Below are 21265 nucleotides of genomic sequence, written 5' to 3' on the forward strand. Positions count from 1 at the left end.
AACTAAACAGATGTTTTTGCCTTTCTTAATGGTTTACAGTACACGCAATTCCTATTGTTTCTAATAGCTTATTTATATCATTGTGATACCTAGGGCCCCCCTTGTACTAGGTATTGTACAGGCTAGTACCAAGGAATATAGTGCTTGTTACCGTGTATAGACTAACCAGAAGAGTGGGAGTTCTGCCAGTCGGTTGTAAGCCCTGTTGCATACCTATTCTTCTGCAGAGTACAGCTCCATCAATGGAGGATGTAATGTAAACACCACAGGGGGGAAAAGTGCCTGCATCCCTCCAGCAGTAAGAGCCATGCCAGTGTGGGGAAAATGCTGATAAAATTTCCTATCTCTAACTAGCTCTTTCATTGCAGGAAGTGGCTTCACCTCTGTGCCTTAGTTTCTCCCGTATAAAACAGACTACGTTTCGGCTTCCCACGGTGCGGCTTTAATACGTGTTCGATGGAGCCACCCAGCCATGGCTTAGCTGTTGAAATTTGCATGTGCGACTCCTGCTTTCCCATCCCCGTGAGGCCACGACCCTCCTCAGGCCCAAGCAGCCAGGGGGTTGCTGCCATGGCAACAGGGCCTTTCCGCTGTGCGTCTGAGGTTAGGGCGGGAGTTACGCACGGCAGCTTCCGGATCACGTGACCACTGACGAAGGGCAGCCCCGCCCGGGGATGAGAGTGGTCGGCAGCCGGGGTCCCGGCCGCGCTCCCAGCGTGGGACGAGGCGCAGGCGGGCCCGTGCCCGGGGGGCGGGGCGCTGCGCTCGGGCGGGTGACGTGGGTGCGCGAGCCGAGGCGGGGGCTTAGCGGGGGCGACTCTCCTCAGCGCAGCGCGCGCGGCCGGGAGCAGCCCCGCGACCCAGATTCCCGCCTGTGGGGCGTCACCGCGAGCCTCGGAGCCTCCCGGGGCAGGCCCGCGCGGCGTTAACATGGGCCTCGGCTGCCCCAGAGACAGGCCCGGCCGCGGGGCTAACGGTAGTTCTCGGGCCTAGTGCCTGGCCTCAGGCTGAAGGGACGCGCAAGGATCTCAGTGTATTGAGGTGAGACGCTGCCCCTGGTCTCTCGTTTTCCAGGCGCTGCCCCCATCGCTCCAGGGCTGTGGCATCGTCCCATGGGTGTTCTGCACAAGCACGAGGGTTTTTCCCTCTCTAGGCTGCAATAAAGTCCCTTCATCAGTGTGTCTGACTCGCTACAAATGGCACCGTGAGGTTAATAGTTTATCGCAGCTCTGTGTCCAGAGCAAATCTATTCCGTTTGGGAGCGTCCACACACTGGGGGAGGGATAGCTCAGTGGTTTGAGCATTGGCCTGCTAAACCCAGGGGTTGTGAGCTCAATTCTTGTAGGAGCCATTTAGGATCTAGGGCAAAAATCTGTCAGGGGGTTGGACTAGGTGACCTGAGGTCTCTGATAGTCTATTATTCTAATTTTGCCAACTCAGCCTGGGGTCTGTGAGACTGGCTCACACTTAATCAGCAAGAAAGCATCCCAATATGAAATGTAATTTTACAATGATGCTGCTGCTGATGTATGAAACAGGATAAATAGCCAAAAGTCTCTCCTTGAGCTGAGTTGTGTTGTTCTGCAGGGCTAACGAGTTAAAAATAGGGAAAATGTATGAAACTCATAAGGGCAGGAAATGGCTATTTGTGTGGAAGCTGATTGAAATGGTATCTGCCAATTTTAGGTAGATACTTATTAGAGTAGAGCAGCATTTTAGGATTATTGTTGCACAGGTTGCATATAGAAAATATTTCACTTGCAGACTGGAAAAGAGAATACTGGAAATGCTGTTGTCCTAAACTGCTGGCAGTGCCTTAGATAAGTGACTTATTTCTGATCAGAATGGTAACTGCAGCTGTTTTCTTCTCCCACTTTGCTTTCAGAGGCTTGACCAAACCATTCTGCAGGATGTTGGGATTCCTGAAGCAGCCTGTTGTGGTCACTGCAGAGATCAATGTGAATCTGGTGGCTCTGACTGTGATGGGATTAGTAAACCGGCTCTGGGCACTCTCCTACCCACGGGCTGTGGTGTAAGCACAGCGCTTCACTTCCCATTTAAAATACATGGGATTTTTTTTTCTTTAAAGTTTGTGAGTGAGAATGTAATGGTGATGAAAGGTTCTGGATTGCTGGCTCAGGATACTTACATCCTGGTGTGGATTCAGCGCATGCAGTGGCAATGCAAGCATCCTCACCAGCATGCCTCAACCCTGACCTAGAGGACTGAAAGGGATGCCAAATCTCTATGCTCCATTCAGTCCCTCTGCTGAGATTGCCAAAGGAGGAGTCAGTTAATGTCCCCATCACTAAGGTATGGGCATGTTGTGAGATGTTTCCCGTTAGACTTGACACTTTTCTTTCTCTGTGGTGTTTCAGTTTTGATGAAGTTTACTATGGCCAGTTTGTGTCTCTGTACATGAAGCGGATCTTTTTTGTGGATGACAGTGGCCCGCCATTTGGCCATATGCTGCTAGCTTTTGGAGGTAGGGCTCCATTGAACTTTAATTTAGGAAGCATTTATTGCTCTTTGCTTTGGGGAAAGAGGAACAGGTTGCAGATACGCTTTCAGTTCTCAAATTCTATCCTTGTGGAGGAGAAGGGATAGGGCAGAATCTCTTCCACAGAGACCTTGCTGATTTCATGTGTGTAGTGTATTAAATTTCTCCCCGTAGGAATGTGCTACTTACGGAGCACCAGTACTGGCAGCAGTAAGTAGTACACAGTAAGTAGCAGATTCCTATGGGGAGCAATTTAATACACTACACCTGGGTAGAGGAGGCTGTTCCTCCCCAAACAGCCTGGCCCCGTCCCACTTCCTGCCCCCGACTGCCCCCTTCAGAATCCCTGACCCATCCAACCCACTGCTGTTTGTCCCCTGACTGCCCCCTCCTGGGATCCCCCGCCCCAACCCCCCCCCGGGACTCCCCCCATATGCAATCCCCTCCGCTCCCTGTCCGCTGACTGCCCTGACCCCATCCACACCCCCGCCCCAACAGGCTCCCTGGGACTCCCACGCCTATCCAACTGCTCCGTGACGACCCCCCGAAACCCCTTGCCCCTCCCCACCCTCTTACCATGCCACGCAGAGCACCGGGACTGGCAGCCGTAAGTAGTACACCTTAAGTGGCAGATTCCTATGGGGAGCAATTTAATATACTACACCAGCCCTCCATACAGTTTCAGAACACTGATGTGGCCCTCAGGCCAAAAAGTTTGCCCACCCCTGGGCTAGTGGCTTGGAGTGCAGGAGCGGGGAAAGTGGTGTAACTCTGCACATGTACCATTTGCCATGACCCCTACCCATTTCCCTATTACGGTGGAGGTTCTCCCCCACACTTTTATCTTACTCCCAGGCAAATAGGAGGACCTGGAGAGGTTAGAGCATTGGGAATAGTAGGCAACAAGAGAAGATTCAGGCCCCAAAAGTGTTAAGTCCAGGGAGAGGAAAGGGACAATATAAAATGGGGAGGATTAACTAAGCAGTTGCCCCTTTCATGTCAGTGTGTGGTTTATTTTCATATTGTCTCCTGCATACTATCCTAAGGTAACTTTTTCATGTAATAAAGCACTGCTGCAAGGGAGATGTGCATCTGGGCGAGATGGTCCATATCTAAGTATAAAAATACTGAGGAGACACTCATGGGGATGCAGTGGGAGGCTAACTCTGATTACTCTCCATAGAGATTTGTTTTTTAATTAACCTTCAAAATTTTATCACCCATTTCCATGTGTCACTCACTCTAGCCACATCTGCTGTTCTTTTTCAGGTTACTTAGGAGGCTTTGATGGAAACTTCTTGTGGAACAGAATTGGGGCTGGTAAGAGCTTATTTTAACAGTGTCTCATTCTTCCAACAGAATAGAGCTGCGTTTCAGAGATGATTGATGATTTTTTAGTCACTAATAGAAGCAGAGGGGTTTTTGTTTTTGTTTAGTTTGTTTACTTGATCTTGGTGATGTTTCATCAGAAGAGATGTTAAATCAAAGTCTTCTGTATGACTGCAGTGGATGTTTCAGAAGATGCTAAAGATCCCACAGCACGGAAGAAAGTAAGGAGTAATTATAAAAGGCAGCCTAGTCCAGAGGATAGGTTAATGGGACTGAGAATCAAGACACCTCCCAGCTCTCAGATTGACTTGCTGTGATACCATGTGCAAGTCCCATTTGCCTGGTTTTCAGAGGTGCTGAGTATCCACAGCTCTCAGTGATTTCATTTCGAGTTGTGGATACTCAGTTTTTCTGAACGTCCTACTTCACTTTACCCATCTTTAAAAAGGGGAAGAATGATACTTGCCTATTTTCTGAAGCCCTTTGAAGTCTACAGATGAAAGCACTGTATAAATGTGAAGGATTATTATTATTATTAGCCTACGTTCCTTCAGATAATTAGGTTCTAATGTCCCCTAACTGTGAGTAAAAGAAATTGCAGGATGGTGCTACAGCCCCACATTGCTGATATCTTAGCCCTTTGTTTATAAACAACATGGGGCGATACCTTGAGTCTGAGAAGAGTTGTATGAAACCAAATCCTATTCTTCTTGCAAACACCAATACAATAAGCAAAGGCTTCTAATGCTCTTGTCCTCCCACTGTTTTCTGTTCTAGAGTACAGTATGAACGTGCCCGTTTGGTCCTTGCGGCTGCTGCCAGCACTAACTGGTGCCCTGTGTGTACCTTTAGCGTACCAGATTTTGGTAGAGCTGCACTTCTCCCATTGTGCTGCGTTTGGAGCTGCCCTCCTGATCCTCTTCGGTAAGGATTGTGCCTTCAGCCTTACTCTCCATACAGAGGGGGAATGATCCGCTTTCCCCTTTGAATTCTTCCACGCTGAATTTTTAGTGCATGTGGCAGTTAGTAAGAGCAGTGCTGAGAGTTAAGGAGGTGGGTGCTGCAGTAGCTTCTCCCACACAGCTCTGACAGTGCATCAGTCCTGATCAGCATATCCTGCTATTCAGTCCTGAGCCCCACACACAGCTCTTCCCATGCACTTCAATTCTGACCTGCAGCACAGCCTGCAGTTCCAGCCCTGCTCCTAACTAGACACTACTAGGTCTCTCTATTATTGAACAAAGAGGAAGGTTTGAACCTCACAGCCATGCGGGCATCTTTATTTCTTTGCCTTTGAGGAGCCTCTCTGCAGGTTCTTCCTCAGATTTCTGTAATATACTGGGAATGGGTGTGCATGACAGAAGGGCCATACCTCAGCTTTAGATTTCAGCAAGTCTTTTCTTCTTCCCCTCACCCATCTGCCATTTCCCATGCTTGAAAGGTTTCTCAAACACAGAGCATGGCTCTGTTTCTCATATCAAGCTTATAATACTGTGAAAAGATCTTTGTTTTGCTTTCTTTGGAAATGTTTCTTTGATTCTCAGTTGAGCAGGTCTTTAGAAGTCCTTATTGTTGATGGTATTGTTGCTGCCATGAGTACTGCTTGACAGTTTTCCTACCAATAATTTATGCCTAATTTGGTGTGTATATATCTTCTCCTTCTGTTTCTAACAGAGAACTCTCTGATCACTCAATCCAGGCTGATGCTCTTGGAATCAGTACTGATCTTTTTTATCCTGCTTGCAATTTTGTCCTACCTGAAGTTCTACAATTTACAGAAGTGCAGGTAAAACTGGTTTTCATTCCTGGGCGTTGGATAACCTTCCAGTTAGTTGTAATAAGCCATTCATCATTTAAGTATAAAACATTTGTGCCGCTTGGGGTTTTTTTAATTGCCATGTAAATAAATACATCAAAGGCTGTCTGGCACCAATCATAATAATCTTGTGTGTGGTATACTGCAAACCTTATTTGGGGTGTGGGCTAGTGGTTCAAATTCGAGCCAGGGAGGCAAGAATCCTTATCTAATCGTAGCTGTGTCTTGGGCAACTCACTTCATTTCTCTGCGCCTCAGAATCCCCTCTGTAAATGGGGATAATTATACTTGACCACTCATAGTGATGTTGGAAGGATTTTATCTTCCAAGCAATTTGAAAGTTTAAATTTATATTGGAATTGGAAAAGGTTCAGAAAAGGGCAACAAAAATGATTAGGGCTATGGAACGGCTTCCGTACGAAGAGAGATTAATAAGACTGGGATTTTTCAGCTTGGAAAAGAGACAGCTAACGGGGAGATGATTGAGGTCTATAAAATCATGACTGGTAAGGAGAAAGTAAATAAGGAAGTGTTATTTACTCCTCACAACACAAGAACTAGGGATCACCAAATGAAATTAATAGGCAGCAAGTTTAAAACAAACAAGGAAATATTTCTTCACACAACACACAGTCAATCTGTGGAACTCTTTGCCAGAGAATGATGATGTGAAGGCCAAGACTATAACAGGGTTCAAAAAAGAACTAGATAAATTAATGGAGGATAGGTCCATCAATGGCTATTAGCCAGGATGGGCAGGGATGGTGTCCCTAGCCTCTGTTTGCCAGAAGCTGGGAATGAGCGACAGGAGAAGGATCACTTGATGATTCCCTGTTCTGTTCATTCCCTCTGGGGCACCTTGTCATTGGCCACTGTCAGAAGACAGGATACTGGGTTAGATGGACCTTTGGTCTGACCCAGTATGGCCGTTCTTATGTTCTAAAGTGTTGTTTAAATGATAGTGGGGTTGTCTTGGCTTCCTTATAATTTAAAAAAAATCCCTTGGCTGTTTCTCCCTCATTGCCAGTTCCTGGTCTGGAAAATTTCCCTGTGCATAGAAATAAAGAGGGTGACAAATATCCCTATTAGTCATTTATTATTGCTCATGGGCACAGAGTCAACTTAGAAATCTTAGTCTCTTCTCGCCTGGCTGTGTGTGTTCTCTGATTCTTGCAGAGCCCCATTTAAAATAATAGCCTTTAAACTTAGCCCAGCCTGTGGCCTAGCCCATTGCTTTATTGCAATATTGGAAGCTGTGCAGACTCTCAGTGCTCAGAATGACTTTTCAAGGTCAGGAGAAGTGTTTAACATCCACACCTAGACCAAGGATAACAATCGCTGTCCTAGGAGGCCTGATGTAAACTACTATTAGCATAATAGAATTCTAGTTGGGTGCCTGTATCTTACTGTGTTTTCTCTCCTTTTGTCCCTTTATCTAAGCCCCTTCACTGCAGGCTGGTGGTTTTGGCTTTTACTGACTGGAGTTGCTTGTTCCTGTGCAGTTGGGTAAGAACTGACTTCTCCTGTCATGTTGTTTTACTAAACTCCCAGATTGCTTTAGTGTTCACCATCTCAGCCTTTGCTTTGCTGTGTTATCAAGAGCTCAGCTTTCCAAGACTCGCTCTTGATGCTGCAGCTAGTTGTGGCACATCTGTCTGTAGCAAGCTTCTCCAGGTTTTATTCTTCATTGAATACCCTTGAAATAATCAATGAGCCAATGAAATCAATCCACATAAAGCAGTGACAGACAAACTGATGGGGATTGTACTGAAAAGAATGAAATACATGTATTGGTACAAGCCTCTATCAGAGATGGGCCTTCTAAAACTGAGACCTGGATTTCAACTCCTACTCCCAACTTTGTGTTTGTTTGAGTTCAGGGACACTCCATACTCTACCTTGTGATAGGCTGCCTTGTTATCAACAGCCTCTCCGCCTTTGTCATTAGCAAGCAAATAGCCACTTCAGAGACCAAGCCACAAAGCATCTGATTCAACCAGCGTACAGAACTGGAGCACCAGTGTCACTGGGCTTGGGAATTCCTTGCTCAAGAGAGAGTTTGAATACGTACACCTTGCATTAAATCCTGTCTATAGTCTGGGTATGTTTACCCCAGTTTGATCTTTGTGTGCTGTCTTCTCAGGGTAAAATACATGGGGCTTTTCACCTACATGCTGCTCTTGGCCATCGCTGGAGTCCACTCCTGGCACTTGATAGGAGACCAGACCTTGTCAAATGTAGGTAGCCTAATGTACTCGATAAATAGCATGTAATTACATTCACAGCATGCATCCAGAGAAGGAGGCGCAAGCTAAAAGCCTTCTAAACCATCAGCTAGTAATTCAACACTTGAAGAAATCCTAGGTGTGTGTTGCAATTAAGCCTACTGTTATGGTCTGGAAGCCCTCTGCTTGCAGAACTATGGCCCAGCTATGTTATAGGAAAAAAGCAGGGTCAAGTTTGAGATAAAGTGTACGTGTGTAGCTTTTCTGGTGCCGAACTGTATTTCTGAACAGGAAGTGGCTTGCCCTCCTGCCCCTGCTGCTACCCATCTTTAATATGGTTTGACAGGGTCTTCAGGTTAAAACCTATCCAATTTCAGTGTATCCTGTGCACCCCAGTCTGACCTTGCAGGAGAAGTGATTAAAGTGTCCGCAGTGGTAAGTCCACAGGGAAGTTGGGGATTTTTTTTTCCTTTTCCTTTTTAAAAATAACCAAGTACCTGGTTATCCTCAATAGCTGGGAAAGGGGTGGGGGAGCAGGGGAATACACAGATCTGCTTACTTTTTCCCAGCTCTGCTGCATGACCTCAGGCAAGTTGCTTCGTCTGTCTGTGCCTCAGTTTCCCCATCTGTAAAATGGGAATATCCTTCCATGTTTCACATAAATGTTGTGAAGCTTGATTAAATAACACTGTAAAGTGCTTTGAGATCCTGAGCTGAATTAGCCTTATTACCTATCAGTGGGGGAGAGCTGCACAAAGCTGGGACTTACCTGAACGGATGTAACAGTGAGTTCTTTGTATTCTGCCAGGTTTCTGTGTTGTGCCATTTGCTGGCGAGGGGAATAGCTCTAGTAGTCATCCCAGTAGCAATGTATCTGTCTTTCTTCTACGTTCACTTGACTTTGCTATACCGCTCAGGACCTCATGACCAGATTATGACCAGTGCTTTCCAGGCCAGCTTGGAGGTAAGGAAAGCGGGAGTGAAGGAAAGGAGATGTTGGAAGTGGGTTGTGCACATACCCTCTGTTGTGGAAATGGACTAAATTATCACCGTGAAATACTTGCTCCTTTGTCCTCATCTTGCTGCAATTGTGCTATAAAATGGCTTTAAGCTGAAATAGTGAGGAAGTGCTTAGTCCTAATAGTAAGTGAAAGCTCTGTCCCCATCTCTGTCCTGGGGCTTTCCTTTGTACCAAGAGCAATGTTTGCTGTCCCACACAAAATATGCCCACTCTTCCACATAAGAGCACAGTCATGTTGGTTATGCCAGTGGAACACTACTGAAGTCAATGGAATAAGTTTCACAAGTAAATGAAATAATGAAATCACAAGGGGGTTTTAAAAATACCCAAACCCAGAACTGGAGGGAAACTATCTAGTTAGGGCTACAAGATCAGTAACATGTCCCTAAGACAGTGGGTCACCTATACATAGAGCCCTGTTTTATTAGCAAATGCAAACCAACATCAAATAAAATGAAAAACTCGCCCTCTAGTGGCAGCTCCTGTCCCACCACTCACTCAGATTTGGCCCCTGTCATCATGATGGCAGGATTGATGGGTCGAACATGAGTGGAACTGCGACCCCATGCGTCAGTTTGCAGTGCCCAGAGCGGGGAGCCAGGCGCATCCCCAAGGGACAGGAGCTTCTGCGTGAGTGTGGGGCAGGCTTGCTCTGTAACACCCATCTCCCCCAGGCCTCCCTACCTCCTCAGGCAGGACCCAACCCTCCCCCTGTGCCTCCCACTCCCCCTGCATGACTCAGCCATCCTCCAATACCTCTGGGGAGCAGGACCAGCCCCACTGTGGATGGGGGAATTGATAAAATGAAATAACAAGAAATTCCCCTCCAAACCCCCCAAAATTATAAAAAATTATTTTACAGGGCTCTACCTACACATTCAGTAGAGACTGATGTTAGTCACGTTGCTTAATCCTCAGACTGTGGTACTGAGAGCAGTGTAAGGACCTACATAGACTAGAACAGAGCCCATATAGAATAGTCTCTTAGTTTATTGTTGGTGCAGGATTGCTTTGGGGATGGTCCCTGAGACCCTGAAATTCTGCAGGCTTCATTCTGTAACCAGATTACCTCTGAGCATAGTGACAAAGAGTCCTTACAGACTAACAGAAGTATTGGAGCATAAACTTTCGTGGGTGTCTGATGAAGTGGGTATTCACCAGGAAAGCTTATGCTCCAATACGTCTGTTAGTCTATAAGGTGCCACAGGACTCTCTGTCGCTTTTTACAGATCCAGACTAACAGGGCGACCCCTCTGATTCTGAGCATAGTGTAGCAGGATCGGAATTTTATAGCTCTAATGAGGACAGCAAGCCTTATACTAACATGTTATATTACACGTTAAAGCTGTGAATGACTCTCTTCAGAGTCAAACAGCTTCTGAGTTTTTTTCCTCTGGTTTATTATCTTATGCTTTTTAGGGCGGGCTAGCTCGGATCACACAGGGCCAGCCCCTTGAGGTAGCCTATGGCTCCCAGATTACCCTGCGGAATGTTTTAGGCAAACCCGTGCCATGCTGGCTCCATTCTCACAAGAACACTTATCCCATCAGGTGAGGAATCTGTTTTGTTCTGTAACACTAGAGTGTGTGTGGAGGGGGAGAGGAGGGAAGGGGTGGGTCTAACTATGCTCCTGTTCTTGAGCTGACAGTTCAGATCTCACAGGCTGTGTCTGTGCAGCATCATAGTCTCTCTTTACATCAAGCTTTCAGGGTATGTTATCTACTGCATGTCTTACAAAACCTTGTTATTACTCCACAAAGGGCTTTGGAGCCCATTAATATTCCTATTGAAGCGTTGTGGGGTAAACTTCCATTGAGCAGTTCGTAGTTATAATACCGACGTTCAGGTCTGGAGTGCTCCATTTCTAAACCTCAGCAAGCAGACTTGGTTTATAAAGGTATTGATAGAATCCAAGGTAAAGAAATGCTTGAAAAACATAAATATATACTAGGCACATTAGGATAATGTGTGATTCATCCTTAAAAGAATTTTGTAATCAGCTTGCCAAACCACTGGCAATTAATTGCAATGTCATTGAGAAGAGGGAAGGTACCAGAGACTTGCAGGGGAAATAAAATGTTGGGAGAGAAGGGAAAATCCTAGTATTTACCTTAGATTCAGTCTCACTATAGTCTCTATTACAATATTAGACCAGATTATGAAAGAGAGAATTTGTAAGTACCTACAGGGTAACAGAAGACCAAACGCCATGGACTTAACAAGAACAGATCAGACCAAGAAAAGGGCTTGCTTTTCACAATCCAATTCCAAAATGAGAGGATGAAGGGAACGTGGTAGTGATGCAAGGGCTCTAGATTTCAGTAGTGTATTCAGTGTTACCTGGTGTGATTTAAATTAAATTTTAGATTCAATCTCAGGAAAGACTTCATTCCTGTAAGAACAGTAGGACAATGGAACAGACTCCCTAGGGAGGTTGGGGAAGCTCCTTCACTGGAGGTTTTCAAAAGGAGGCTGGAGCCATCTGTCTTGGATGGTTTAGACACAACAAATCTTGCATCTTGGCGGTAGGTTTGACTAGAGCAGTGGCTCTCAACCTTTCCAGGCTACTATACCCCTTTCAGGAGTCTGATTTGTCTTGTTTCACCTCACTTAAAAACTAGTTGCTTACAAAATCAGACATAAAAATACAAAGGTGTCACAGCCACACTATTACTGAAAAATTGCTGACTTTCTCATTTTTACCATATAATTATAAAATAAATCAATTGGAATACAAATATTGTATTTACATGTCATTGATACTGCTCTATATACTGTACACTAAGTCATTGTCTGTATAAAATTTTAGTTTGTACTGACGTCACTAGTGTTTTTTATGTAGCCTGTTGTAAAACTAGGCAAATATCTAGATGAGCTGATGTTCCCTCGGAGGACCTCTGAATAACCCCTGGTTGAGAACCTCTCGACTAAGTAAAAGCAGCAAAGAGTCCTGTGGCACCTTATAGACTAACAGACATATTGGAGCATGAGCTTTTGTGGGTGAATACCCACTTTGTCGGATGCATGACTTGACTAAGTGACCCTTGTGGTCCCTTCTAACCCTATGATTCTGTGATTCTAATCATCCTTGGAAATGTAAATTGGTAAGAATTTGAGCACTGTTACATGGCCTGGAAATTGGTTAAAAGGATCAGGAAAACCAGCACTGTATTGAGATGCAAAAGGCATCCAGTGGGATGCAACTGGGATCAGTGTTACTACCATATTCCTTAGCAATTGGCAAGAAGAGTACTTTTCTGGATACCAATTGGGACGTGTTGTAAATGCCAAATGAGTACAGAGGGGAAAAAAAAAAAACAGAGTTAAAAGCTGGGCAGGGAGACAAAATCACGTTGACTTGGTCAAATGGAAGCTTATATATATGGTGGGGTAATAATCTGAAATGCAGATATTCAGCTCACGGGAGGGGGGAATGGTATCTGGAAAGCTGTAAATCTACAAAAGAATCTTGGTTGGTAGTGGAGAGAAAACGGAATGAATGAGTTTCCCATCAGATGCTGCAGCCAGTAGACCAATGTAATGTTTTGGCTACCTATACAGAGAATGTTACTTTTTCCCAGAGTAAGGAGATGACAGTCCCTTTTCATGCAGCTCCTTTGGCAAGGTAGCTAGAATACTGCATATGGTACTGGGCATCACAATACCAAACTGATGCTGACAAACTTGAGAGGATTCTAAGATCAGAGCAAAATGAGTCTAGATTGACTAAGGCCAGGCCTTCACTGCACACTTACTTTGGTATAACCATCACTCAGGGATGTGGAAAACGCACACCCCTGAGTGTTGTAGTTACACTGACCTAACCTCCAGTGCAGACAGCGCTATGTCTCCCATTGACATAGCTACTCCCTCTCATGGAGCTGGAGTTGCTAAGCCGACAGGAGAGCGTCTTCATCAGAAGTGGTATAACTACACCAATGCAAGTTTGTAGTGTAGACTTGCCCTAAACAATGACTGTGGGGATGAGAGAACCATCGAAACACCAAGGAAGGAGAGGAATGGTTTATGGTGCATTATGAGGTATATGTAAAGAAAAATTACCTCAATTGATTTCCTGCATTGTTGGATAGTGGTCCCAAGGGAAACACTGGAAGTGCTGCTGTTTCTGGCATTTCAGATTAGACAGGGTAGACCTCTGGGGACTAGACAGCAGGGACACGTCCTCCATTAGCCTGGAGGGCTGGAAAAGAGAAGCTAGTAGGTCTTTTCCCTATTCAAGTCCTGTGCTTTAATCTTTCCACCTAATTCATTTACCCAAGCACTGGCCAAAGCCATTGATAGCCAACCCACTCCATCCCTTCATGGATATTACAGCACAGTTCACTGCATGGAAGAGAGGGTCTGAGCATTGGCTTGTCAGGCACCCCTTGGAATGGAAAACAAGAAAACACGGTGAGTGCTGGGTGCACTCTGCTCCTCGGAAGCCTTGGTCTCAGCACATGTATTACATTACATCTGATGTGCTGTGACTCCTGCGCTTTGCTCTCTATATTGTATCTCTTCAGCTGTCTTTGAAAGAACAGAGCCAGTGGTGTAGTGCTGATTTAGGTCACTGAGTGAGACTTGCTAGTTTAATCTGAGGCTGCTCTCTGTTCCACACAGTCACAGGGAACAGAGATGTACCATTCCCTCAGAGTTCTGTCCTCTTACCTACCCATATAGGTACGAGAATGGCCGAGGCAGCTCCCATCAACAGCAGGTGACTTGTTACCCCTTCAAGGATGTCAATAACTGGTGGATCGTTAAGGATCCTGGGATGTGAGTATTCAGGAAACATGCTTAAGTGCCATACCATGAGATCTGCTAATGAAAACTGATCCCAAAAGCTAAGCAGGGCTAGGCCTGATTAGTACAGGGACTGGACGCCAGCTGGGAATACTGGGTTCCATAGGCTTAGAGAAGTAACTGTGGTCTAGTGGATTGAGCATGGGTCTGGGAGTCAGGACTCCGTCTCAAGTTGTGTTCCCCACACTGCCACTGACTCACTGCATGTCCTGGGGTAAGTCACTTCACTACTTCATCTCAATTCCCCCATCTGTCAAATGGGAATGATAGTGTTATTGGATCTCCTTGGTGCTGGAAGGATTTAATGAATATTTGCAAATGCTTTGAGATTCTGGGATGGAAAGTATTATACAAGGGTGAATAATTTGTGTACAGCAAGAGTAAGAGAGAAATAGAAAAGTCACCATAAGTTTAATTGCAGAAAAACATCTCCTACCATCAGATAATGACTAGAACTGGGCTTCAGTTAAATATCTTTTGCACAGGCAGGAGGGGGCACTCAGCTGTAGAGAGATGCTGGCTGTCCCTATCACCCTGCTGGCTGACTTAGGAGCAGCACTGAGGTGCTCCAAAAAAAGAGCTGCTCCTGCCAGAGGCATGGGACCTGGGGGTACAAAGGGAATTGTAAAGAGAAATTAAACTGATGGGAGGGAGACGCTTTGAATTCCATGTAGCATGTGAAAAAAAAAACAAAGTACTGCTTCTAAAGTCTGTGTGCAGGTTTCAGTGAGTAGGGCTGACCCTGGCTGTCCTTGAGTACCTGTTTGTGTTTGAAGTTAGGAATGAGATATAGATCCGCCCAAATTAGAGAGAATCCTGTGTGTGTGTATCCTGAGAGTCAGGAGCCTGGTCTGCTCTTAAATTTTGTCAATTAGGGGTTATGCCAGCCAACGGCCTACTGTAGACAGGTTAACTGGCAAAACATTGCTTTTGTTGGTATAGCTTATTTTTTGGGGGGAACTGATATAAGCTGTACCAACAAAAGGATACTTTGATGGTATAAACTGCATCCAAACTAGGAGTGTTTGCCAATATCGCTGTGCTGGAATGGCGCTGAAGTGTAGACCTGTACAGAAAACTGCTGGGTCGACAGCCTGGGGAGTGAAATTTTCTCTTTATCCACAGGGAGAGCTGGGGAAGCTTCAGTGCACCACCCCTGCCAGTGTGCATTGTACCTGTCTAGGGTGAGAGGGGAGTTGTGTCTCCAGGACCCACGCAGGCTTTAATCGTTCTTTGGAGACTGCCCAGTGATGGCATCCGTTGTGATAAGGATACATGTCAGACCTGACTAAAGCCACTGACTCATTTCATATAAGCCATCAGTCAGCTGTTAGATGGAAATAAATTTTGGTGACCACTGGCTGACCCGGATTCAGGCCAGCCACCAAGAGGGCTAAAAGCTCTGTTTCCATTACTGATTCCCTGAGTCAGCCTGTCCCCCTCTCGGTTTAGTGTCCAATAACTTTCTCTGCATCCATAAGGAGCTCAGATTTCTCATCTGACTGTCCAAATGTTTCTCCTCCTTCCTTTTGTCCTGGTCTCCAGGCTTTTCAAGCTAATAGTCACTAGTTGGCACTAGCTGTGATGGGGAATTGAAACATTTCTTTTGGTTTGTCACCCTGGCAGGCAGCAGCTGGTGGTGAGTAACCCACCACGTCCCGTCCGACATGGGCATATTGTGCAACTGGTCCACGGCATCACAACTCGTTACCTCAACACGTATGTGCTTCTCCCAGCCTGCTGGCTCATTCTGCGTTGTTGCTTCTCTAAGTGTCTGTGTAGGGATGGGGGGACACTGGGGAGTTCTGGTGCTCTCCCTAAGACACTCCTAGGCTCTCGCAGTATACTCAGTCATAGGCCTGGATACAGCTGGTCTGTCACTAAACAATTTCTGGTTAGTATCACAAATTGCTCTTCTACTGCCAGACCAGCTGCAAAAGGCAAATGCCAGACCATTTATGGAGTATTTAGAAGTGTTAGAGACCTCTGAGGTCCCAGCTAGTCCAATATACGTTGTGACAGCGTTGCACATTTCTACATGCCCACTCGTCTGGGTAATTTTTCCCCCCCAACAGGCAGGTCTTTTTAGTTTTTGCATCAGTACCACCCACACCATTATGGTAAGGGTGAGTGAGTAGACTTTGGGTGGGATTTTCAGAAGTGCCTAATTGACTTAGCAGCACGTCCCATTGAATTTCATGGCATGTGATTTTCAGCTGACTTGGTGCTCCCAAGTCATGTAGGCACTTGAAAATTGCACCTCATGTGCCTGGCTGCTGTGTGTTTGTGACAGTTTTGTAAGGCTGCATTATTATAAAAATGGTCTCTTAAGAGTCCACATGGAGTTCAGTCACCTAGATTAGGAGGCGGGGCATTTGAACCCTGAATGTTGGTTGTCTTGGTGCTCATTCCAGGCCCAAGCGGGTCATAGGAATGCCAGTTGGTCTGTTCTCAGAAACCCCACTGAAGACGGTTACTATTCCAGCTATCCTTCCGTTTGCCCCAATTGAGGTGTTTGTGCTTTACCAAGGATGGTAGCTGGCAAAATCAGCTTCCTCCAATGCTGTTTTATGGCCCTTTATAACAAGGACCCCCCTCCCTTTCTTTGACACCCCCAAATATGCCGCTTGATTTGTGCCAATAGGTTGTTTGGCTTTTTACTTGCTGAATTTCTGTACCCCCTGAGTAGCTTTGTGGGGTTTGATTATTAAATAACCCTGTGAAATGAACAGAGAATTTAGCTCAGGACACTTACTTTATGGATCTTGCAGACATGATGTTGCTGCACCTCTGAGCCCACACTCCCAGGAAATCTCCTGTTACATTGATTATAACATCTCCATGCCAGCACAGAACCTCTGGAGAGTGGTGAGTGAAAACTTGGGTGAGGGGCAGGGAGGTTTTTCTCCTATTGGGAAACATCTAAGACAAAGTAAAGATCAAAAGACATCCCTCTCTTGCAGGAAATTGTAAATCGGGAATCGGACACAGATGTGTGGAAGACCATTTTATCTGAAGTTAGGTTTGTCCATGTGAATACCTCAGCAGTGCTGAAGGTAAGTGGGTTTATGTACATCAGGCTTCTCCTCTTCCCTTGTAGTCATCCCGAGGGTCCATGTAATCTGTGTCCAAAACTAATCCTCCTTAAAGTGAAAAAGCCCTGTATTTTTATCAGCTTGGTCTGACATCAGTCTGCTGAAAGGACTGTGTTTCTTATGGCAATGAAGCACTGTAATGGCATGATCTGTTACAGACTGAACACTGCATAATTCCATTGGATGTTGCAAGTGCTCAGCTCATTTGAGGATCAGCCTGTGGGTCAGAAGTAGAGGCTGCATCATTAACAGCGAGTGGTGGACAGGCCTGCTTAAGAATTTCTCTTCACAGGTAAAATTTAAGGCAGGTGTCTGAGACAGTATCCACTTTACTAGTTGATCTAAGCTCTTTTACCACATTTGTCACTGCCACTACTGAGCACTCACTCCACTGCCATCCTATTAAGGTGGGGTCTGTTTAGCTCTAGCAATAGGTCTGAAATTCAGGAACAGCTTGGCAGGATTGTGCCTTTTCTTTAAGCCTTCATTTTTATTTTTCAGCTCAGTGGTGCATCTCTACCTGAGTGGGGCTACCGGCAGCTGGAGATCATTGGGGAGAAGTTGTCCAAAGGGTATCACCAGAGCATGCTGTGGAATGTGGAGGAACACAGATACGGGAAAAGTAAGTCTCAGTAGAGTTCTATAGATTATAATGTGTGAGTTTCCTCTTCGGGGGAAAGGGGCTAGATATAGTACAGAAAGGCATTTATAGGTGGTGCGAGGGCCATAGAACCTATGCCAGCCTGTAGGTTGGAGTAACAGCTTTAGGATAGCTCTGCCATCACTCCCACAGCCTGGAGGGTTGAGTTACTTGGGCTGGACATGGAGATTAGGGATTTGTCCCCACGTGACTTGGACTGTTTAGGAACACATACCCTTTGAGCAGACTGTCCCCTTCCTTTGGAATCACACCAGTTTCATTGCAGAAGGGCCCCTCTGAGCAAAGGAGAGGGAGGGTTTATGGAATGTTGGATGTTTCTGAGCCATGTGATGCACTTTCAGGCCAAGAGCAGAAGGAGCGGGAAGTGGAGCTGCACTCACCCACGCAGGCTGACATCAGCAAAAACCTCAGTTTCATGGCCAGATTCACAGAACTGCAGGTGACTGGGCCAAGGGAACAGGAAGGGGGGTGGGATGTGATTCCTCACTGCATGCTAGGCAGTGGATTCTATGCAGCATTTTTGTGACGGGTGCTTTGGATTGATAACAGCCATTGCTTAGTCATTAGGGGGAGAGTTGTTTTCTCACCTTCCCCATCAAAAAAGACACGTGAACAAAACTACCTGTTGAAACAATTGTAGAGGCCACTGCAGTGTTTTCTACGGGCCATTTCTGGAGGTAGGACATGTGTTGTTGTGAAAGACAGGGAGAGATTTTAGGGTCCATAGCTGACCAGACCCATTGTGAAGTTCTGAAAATGTATGTTGCAAAATGTTGTTTTTAGTTTATCCATCATGCTGATCTATGGCATGTGCTTAAAGTACCTCCAGCTATATAACTCAACTTTTCAGTAATAGGGCACTCCAAGACTCAGTCTTAACATGGATTTTTAATGGGTCCCTTACTAATCTTTAAAAATTCAATAAGGAACCAGTATTCATTTAAAATTATAATCAAATACAGTAATGACAACCCCATCTGGCTCAGAAACTTGCCTGGCCATTGTAGGTGTGGGACTGCTCATCCATGCCAGGTGTCTTCAGTGTAATTCCAAATCTGAAAGTCCTCTGATTGCTTTGTTCTAGTGGAAGATACTAACATTGAAAAATGAAGACACAGAACATAAGTACAGTTCTTCCCCCCTAGACTGGATCACTATGGATACAAACATCGCTTACTGGTTCCACCCTATCTCTGGTGTAAGTATGTGTGTCATGTATTAAATCTGGTTTGCTCATTTGGATTATGTGAAGTCTGAAATGGAAGATATGAATGGGGTGAGAATGTTTGAAAGAGATCAGGCTGAATACTCCTGGTGTCTCTTCTAGGCTGTCTCTGACAGATAGTGGTGGGTAGAAACCTGTTGTGAGTTTCAAAGCAAATAATTTTCTCCTCTGGTAAAACAAACACTTCACATTTTAATTTAATAGAAGCTTTCCTTTTCCCCTCCCATATTCTCTTGAAATGTTCCTTACAATGCCAGATAGGACAGTTGATATAACCCGCTGCCCAACAGTAGGAAAATAAACTGGAGAGTTCTGCAGGCACTCGATACAGTTTTTGACAGCTTTGTTCCTTAAGTAAACAACTCTCTTCTGCTAACACTTTAAGGGAAAATTGCAATTTAATATTCACTTGATCCAGTGTAGAACATCAGTCCACCACTGACAGCTTCTTTCAAATGCCATATATAAAAATGAATTATGAAATAATACAGCCACCCCACTGTCAATAGCCAGATGGACAGGGGATTGCCAAAGCTTGTCAGGTAAATTCTGAGGTTTTGGATTTGGGTTTATACAGCTATGTAATACTTAGCAGTGATTTTTTTACTACAGAGAGAAGCCAAAAACTGTTTTCCACCTCTTATCCTACAGGCTCAGATCCACCTGATTGGGAACGTTCTCACCTGGGCTTCAGCTAATGTTGCAACTCTTGTATATGTGTGTCTGTTCCTGTGGTATTTGCTTCGACGACGGAGAAAGATTTGTGACATCCCTGAAGGTCTGATCCCTTAGCCACAGAAGTAGCCTTGTACACAGCAGTTTGACACCTTGCTGCACAGAAGCTGTGAGAATTCTAATTGGGGTTCAGATAGTCTTGATGGAACAGACTGTCTAAGACAAAGAACTAGACACCTCCCCTGGTTAGCTTGATGAGCTGTGCGCTCTCCTGACAGAAATTTTTATTGCAGGACACCATCCTTTCTTTGGGAGAGTACACTGAATATAGTATCAATGCATTTCCTGGATGCTTTAATGCTCAAAGGATCAGATTTGGAATCCATCAGGGCTCACCTGCCCTGGGTATTTTAGAGGTGCCCTTATGCATACAGGTCCTGTCTGCTCTGCATGACTACTAAAGATCCTATGCAGTTTTACACAGCATAACTTTTGGCCAAAGTGGCTAGGGAAGTGTTATCTAGCCATTCCCACGTCTGCAACATAAGAACTTTTGAAAATTTGCCTGTCCTTGCAGTTGCTAGTTTCCAGGGTGTTTGGTAGCAGACCCTCTCCGGAGTCCTGATTAGTGCTCAGCAGTGTGTTGCCCTTCCTGTCTTGTCTTGTAGATGCCTGGAGGCTCTGGGTATCAGCTGGAGGACTCTGCGTGGGAGGCTGGGCTGTGAATTACCTCCCCTTTTTCATGATGGAGAAGACACTTTTCCTGTACCACTACCTGCCTGCTCTCACTTTCCAAATTCTCCTGATTCCTGTTGTACTTCAGCATCTGACCGATCACCTCTGCAGGTACCCAGGATACTCTACAGGGTGTCCTGCAGTTCTAATTAGTGGGGCCAAAGGTAGTGAAATGATGGGGTTCACTGGCTTTGGGCACATTGCATTATGTCCCATCTGTAGTAACACTGCCCTGCCTCCCAGAGGAGAATTACTCAGTTAATGCTTGTACAGAGCCAAGTAAGGTAAATTGCAGCCCTTTCTAGCAGTTCATTTCTTTGGAGGTGAGAAGACACAACCTGTTTCCTGGGGTCTCCATGTCTAACAGGTAGCAGAGTGCAAAGTTCCAAATTGCTACACTAGTCTCTTGCTAGTAGACTATGTAGGTAGCTTTGCTTTAACTTCATTTCTTTCTCTCTCAGATCCCAACTCCCTAAGAACGCGTTCAGTGCCTTGATGGTAGCCTGGTTCTCTTCCGTTTACCTGGTCTATCGCACATTCAGCCCACTGACATATGGGGAGCCTACCCTCTCAGCAGCTGAGCTAAGGGCCCTGCGCTGGAAGGACAGCTGGGACATCTTGATCCGCAAACACTAGTGGAGCCTGTCAAGATAGAACTGATCATGCTTACAAGTAACTCTGCTTTCATTTCTTGATAGGGGCTCAGGGTAAAAAGCCTTGTAATTTATGTTGGTAAGAAATGCATCCCCATGGGGCAGATGATGTAAGACTCTGTAGCCTGACTGAGTCTCATTGCAAGTCTACAGTATTAGAGGTTAGCTGCAATGTCTCAAACTACCCTTGATATTTAGTGTAGAACAGGTGCCTAGATTGTTTACTATAGCGCGTCCTCATGTTCTAACCACCAGCCTGTTGTTCAAGGCTGCCACCTTTGGAGGGAAGAGACTCATACTTGACTAGATGCATTTAGAGGAGGCCCTAGTGACACTTCACTGAAGCTTTAACTAACTCACCCTCAACACAGTAGAGCTCACTAGTGCCCAACGCCCTATGGCTGAGAGGAGATTAAAAGCACTACACAGGGATTTGTTTGTTCATTCCTGCTCCCCTTGCTGTTTAGACACCCCTTTGGGGCTCTTCTTTAAAGCTCCTACTGAGACTGTTCCTTTGGGTATGT

At 45.5% G+C, this 21265-nt stretch overlaps 1 protein-coding gene across 6 annotated transcripts; it reads left to right on the top strand.

Annotated features, from left to right (window-relative positions):
* Positions 1–784: 784 nt before the first annotated feature.
* POMT1 (protein O-mannosyltransferase 1) lies at positions 785–21259 on the top strand. Of its 6 annotated transcripts, XM_039506983.1 has the most exons (20): positions 785–1041; positions 1886–2032; positions 2379–2485; positions 3770–3820; positions 4607–4753; positions 5504–5615; positions 7086–7151; positions 7789–7882; positions 8679–8834; positions 10311–10441; positions 13575–13670; positions 15324–15416; positions 16469–16565; positions 16661–16753; positions 17294–17414; positions 17795–17892; positions 18538–18651; positions 19330–19456; positions 20022–20199; positions 20550–21259. In XM_039506983.1, the coding sequence occupies exons 2-20, from the start codon at positions 1911–1913 to the stop codon at positions 20722–20724; spliced, it is 2178 nt and encodes a 725-aa protein (XP_039362917.1). In that variant the 5' UTR covers positions 785–1041; positions 1886–1910; the 3' UTR covers positions 20725–21259. The 6 variants fall into 6 exon arrangements, with proteins under 6 accessions (XP_039362917.1, XP_039362918.1, XP_039362920.1 ...); XM_039506984.1 differs by lacking the exon at positions 1886–2032 and having other exon boundaries at positions 788–1041; positions 20550–21257; XM_039506982.1 differs by lacking the exon at positions 785–1041 and having other exon boundaries at positions 1873–2032.
* The last annotated feature ends 6 nt before the right edge of the window (positions 21260–21265 follow it).

Source organism: Mauremys reevesii, linkage group 19 (genome assembly GCF_016161935.1).
Source record: "Mauremys reevesii isolate NIE-2019 linkage group 19, ASM1616193v1, whole genome shotgun sequence".
NCBI lineage: Eukaryota > Metazoa > Chordata > Testudines > Geoemydidae > Mauremys > Mauremys reevesii.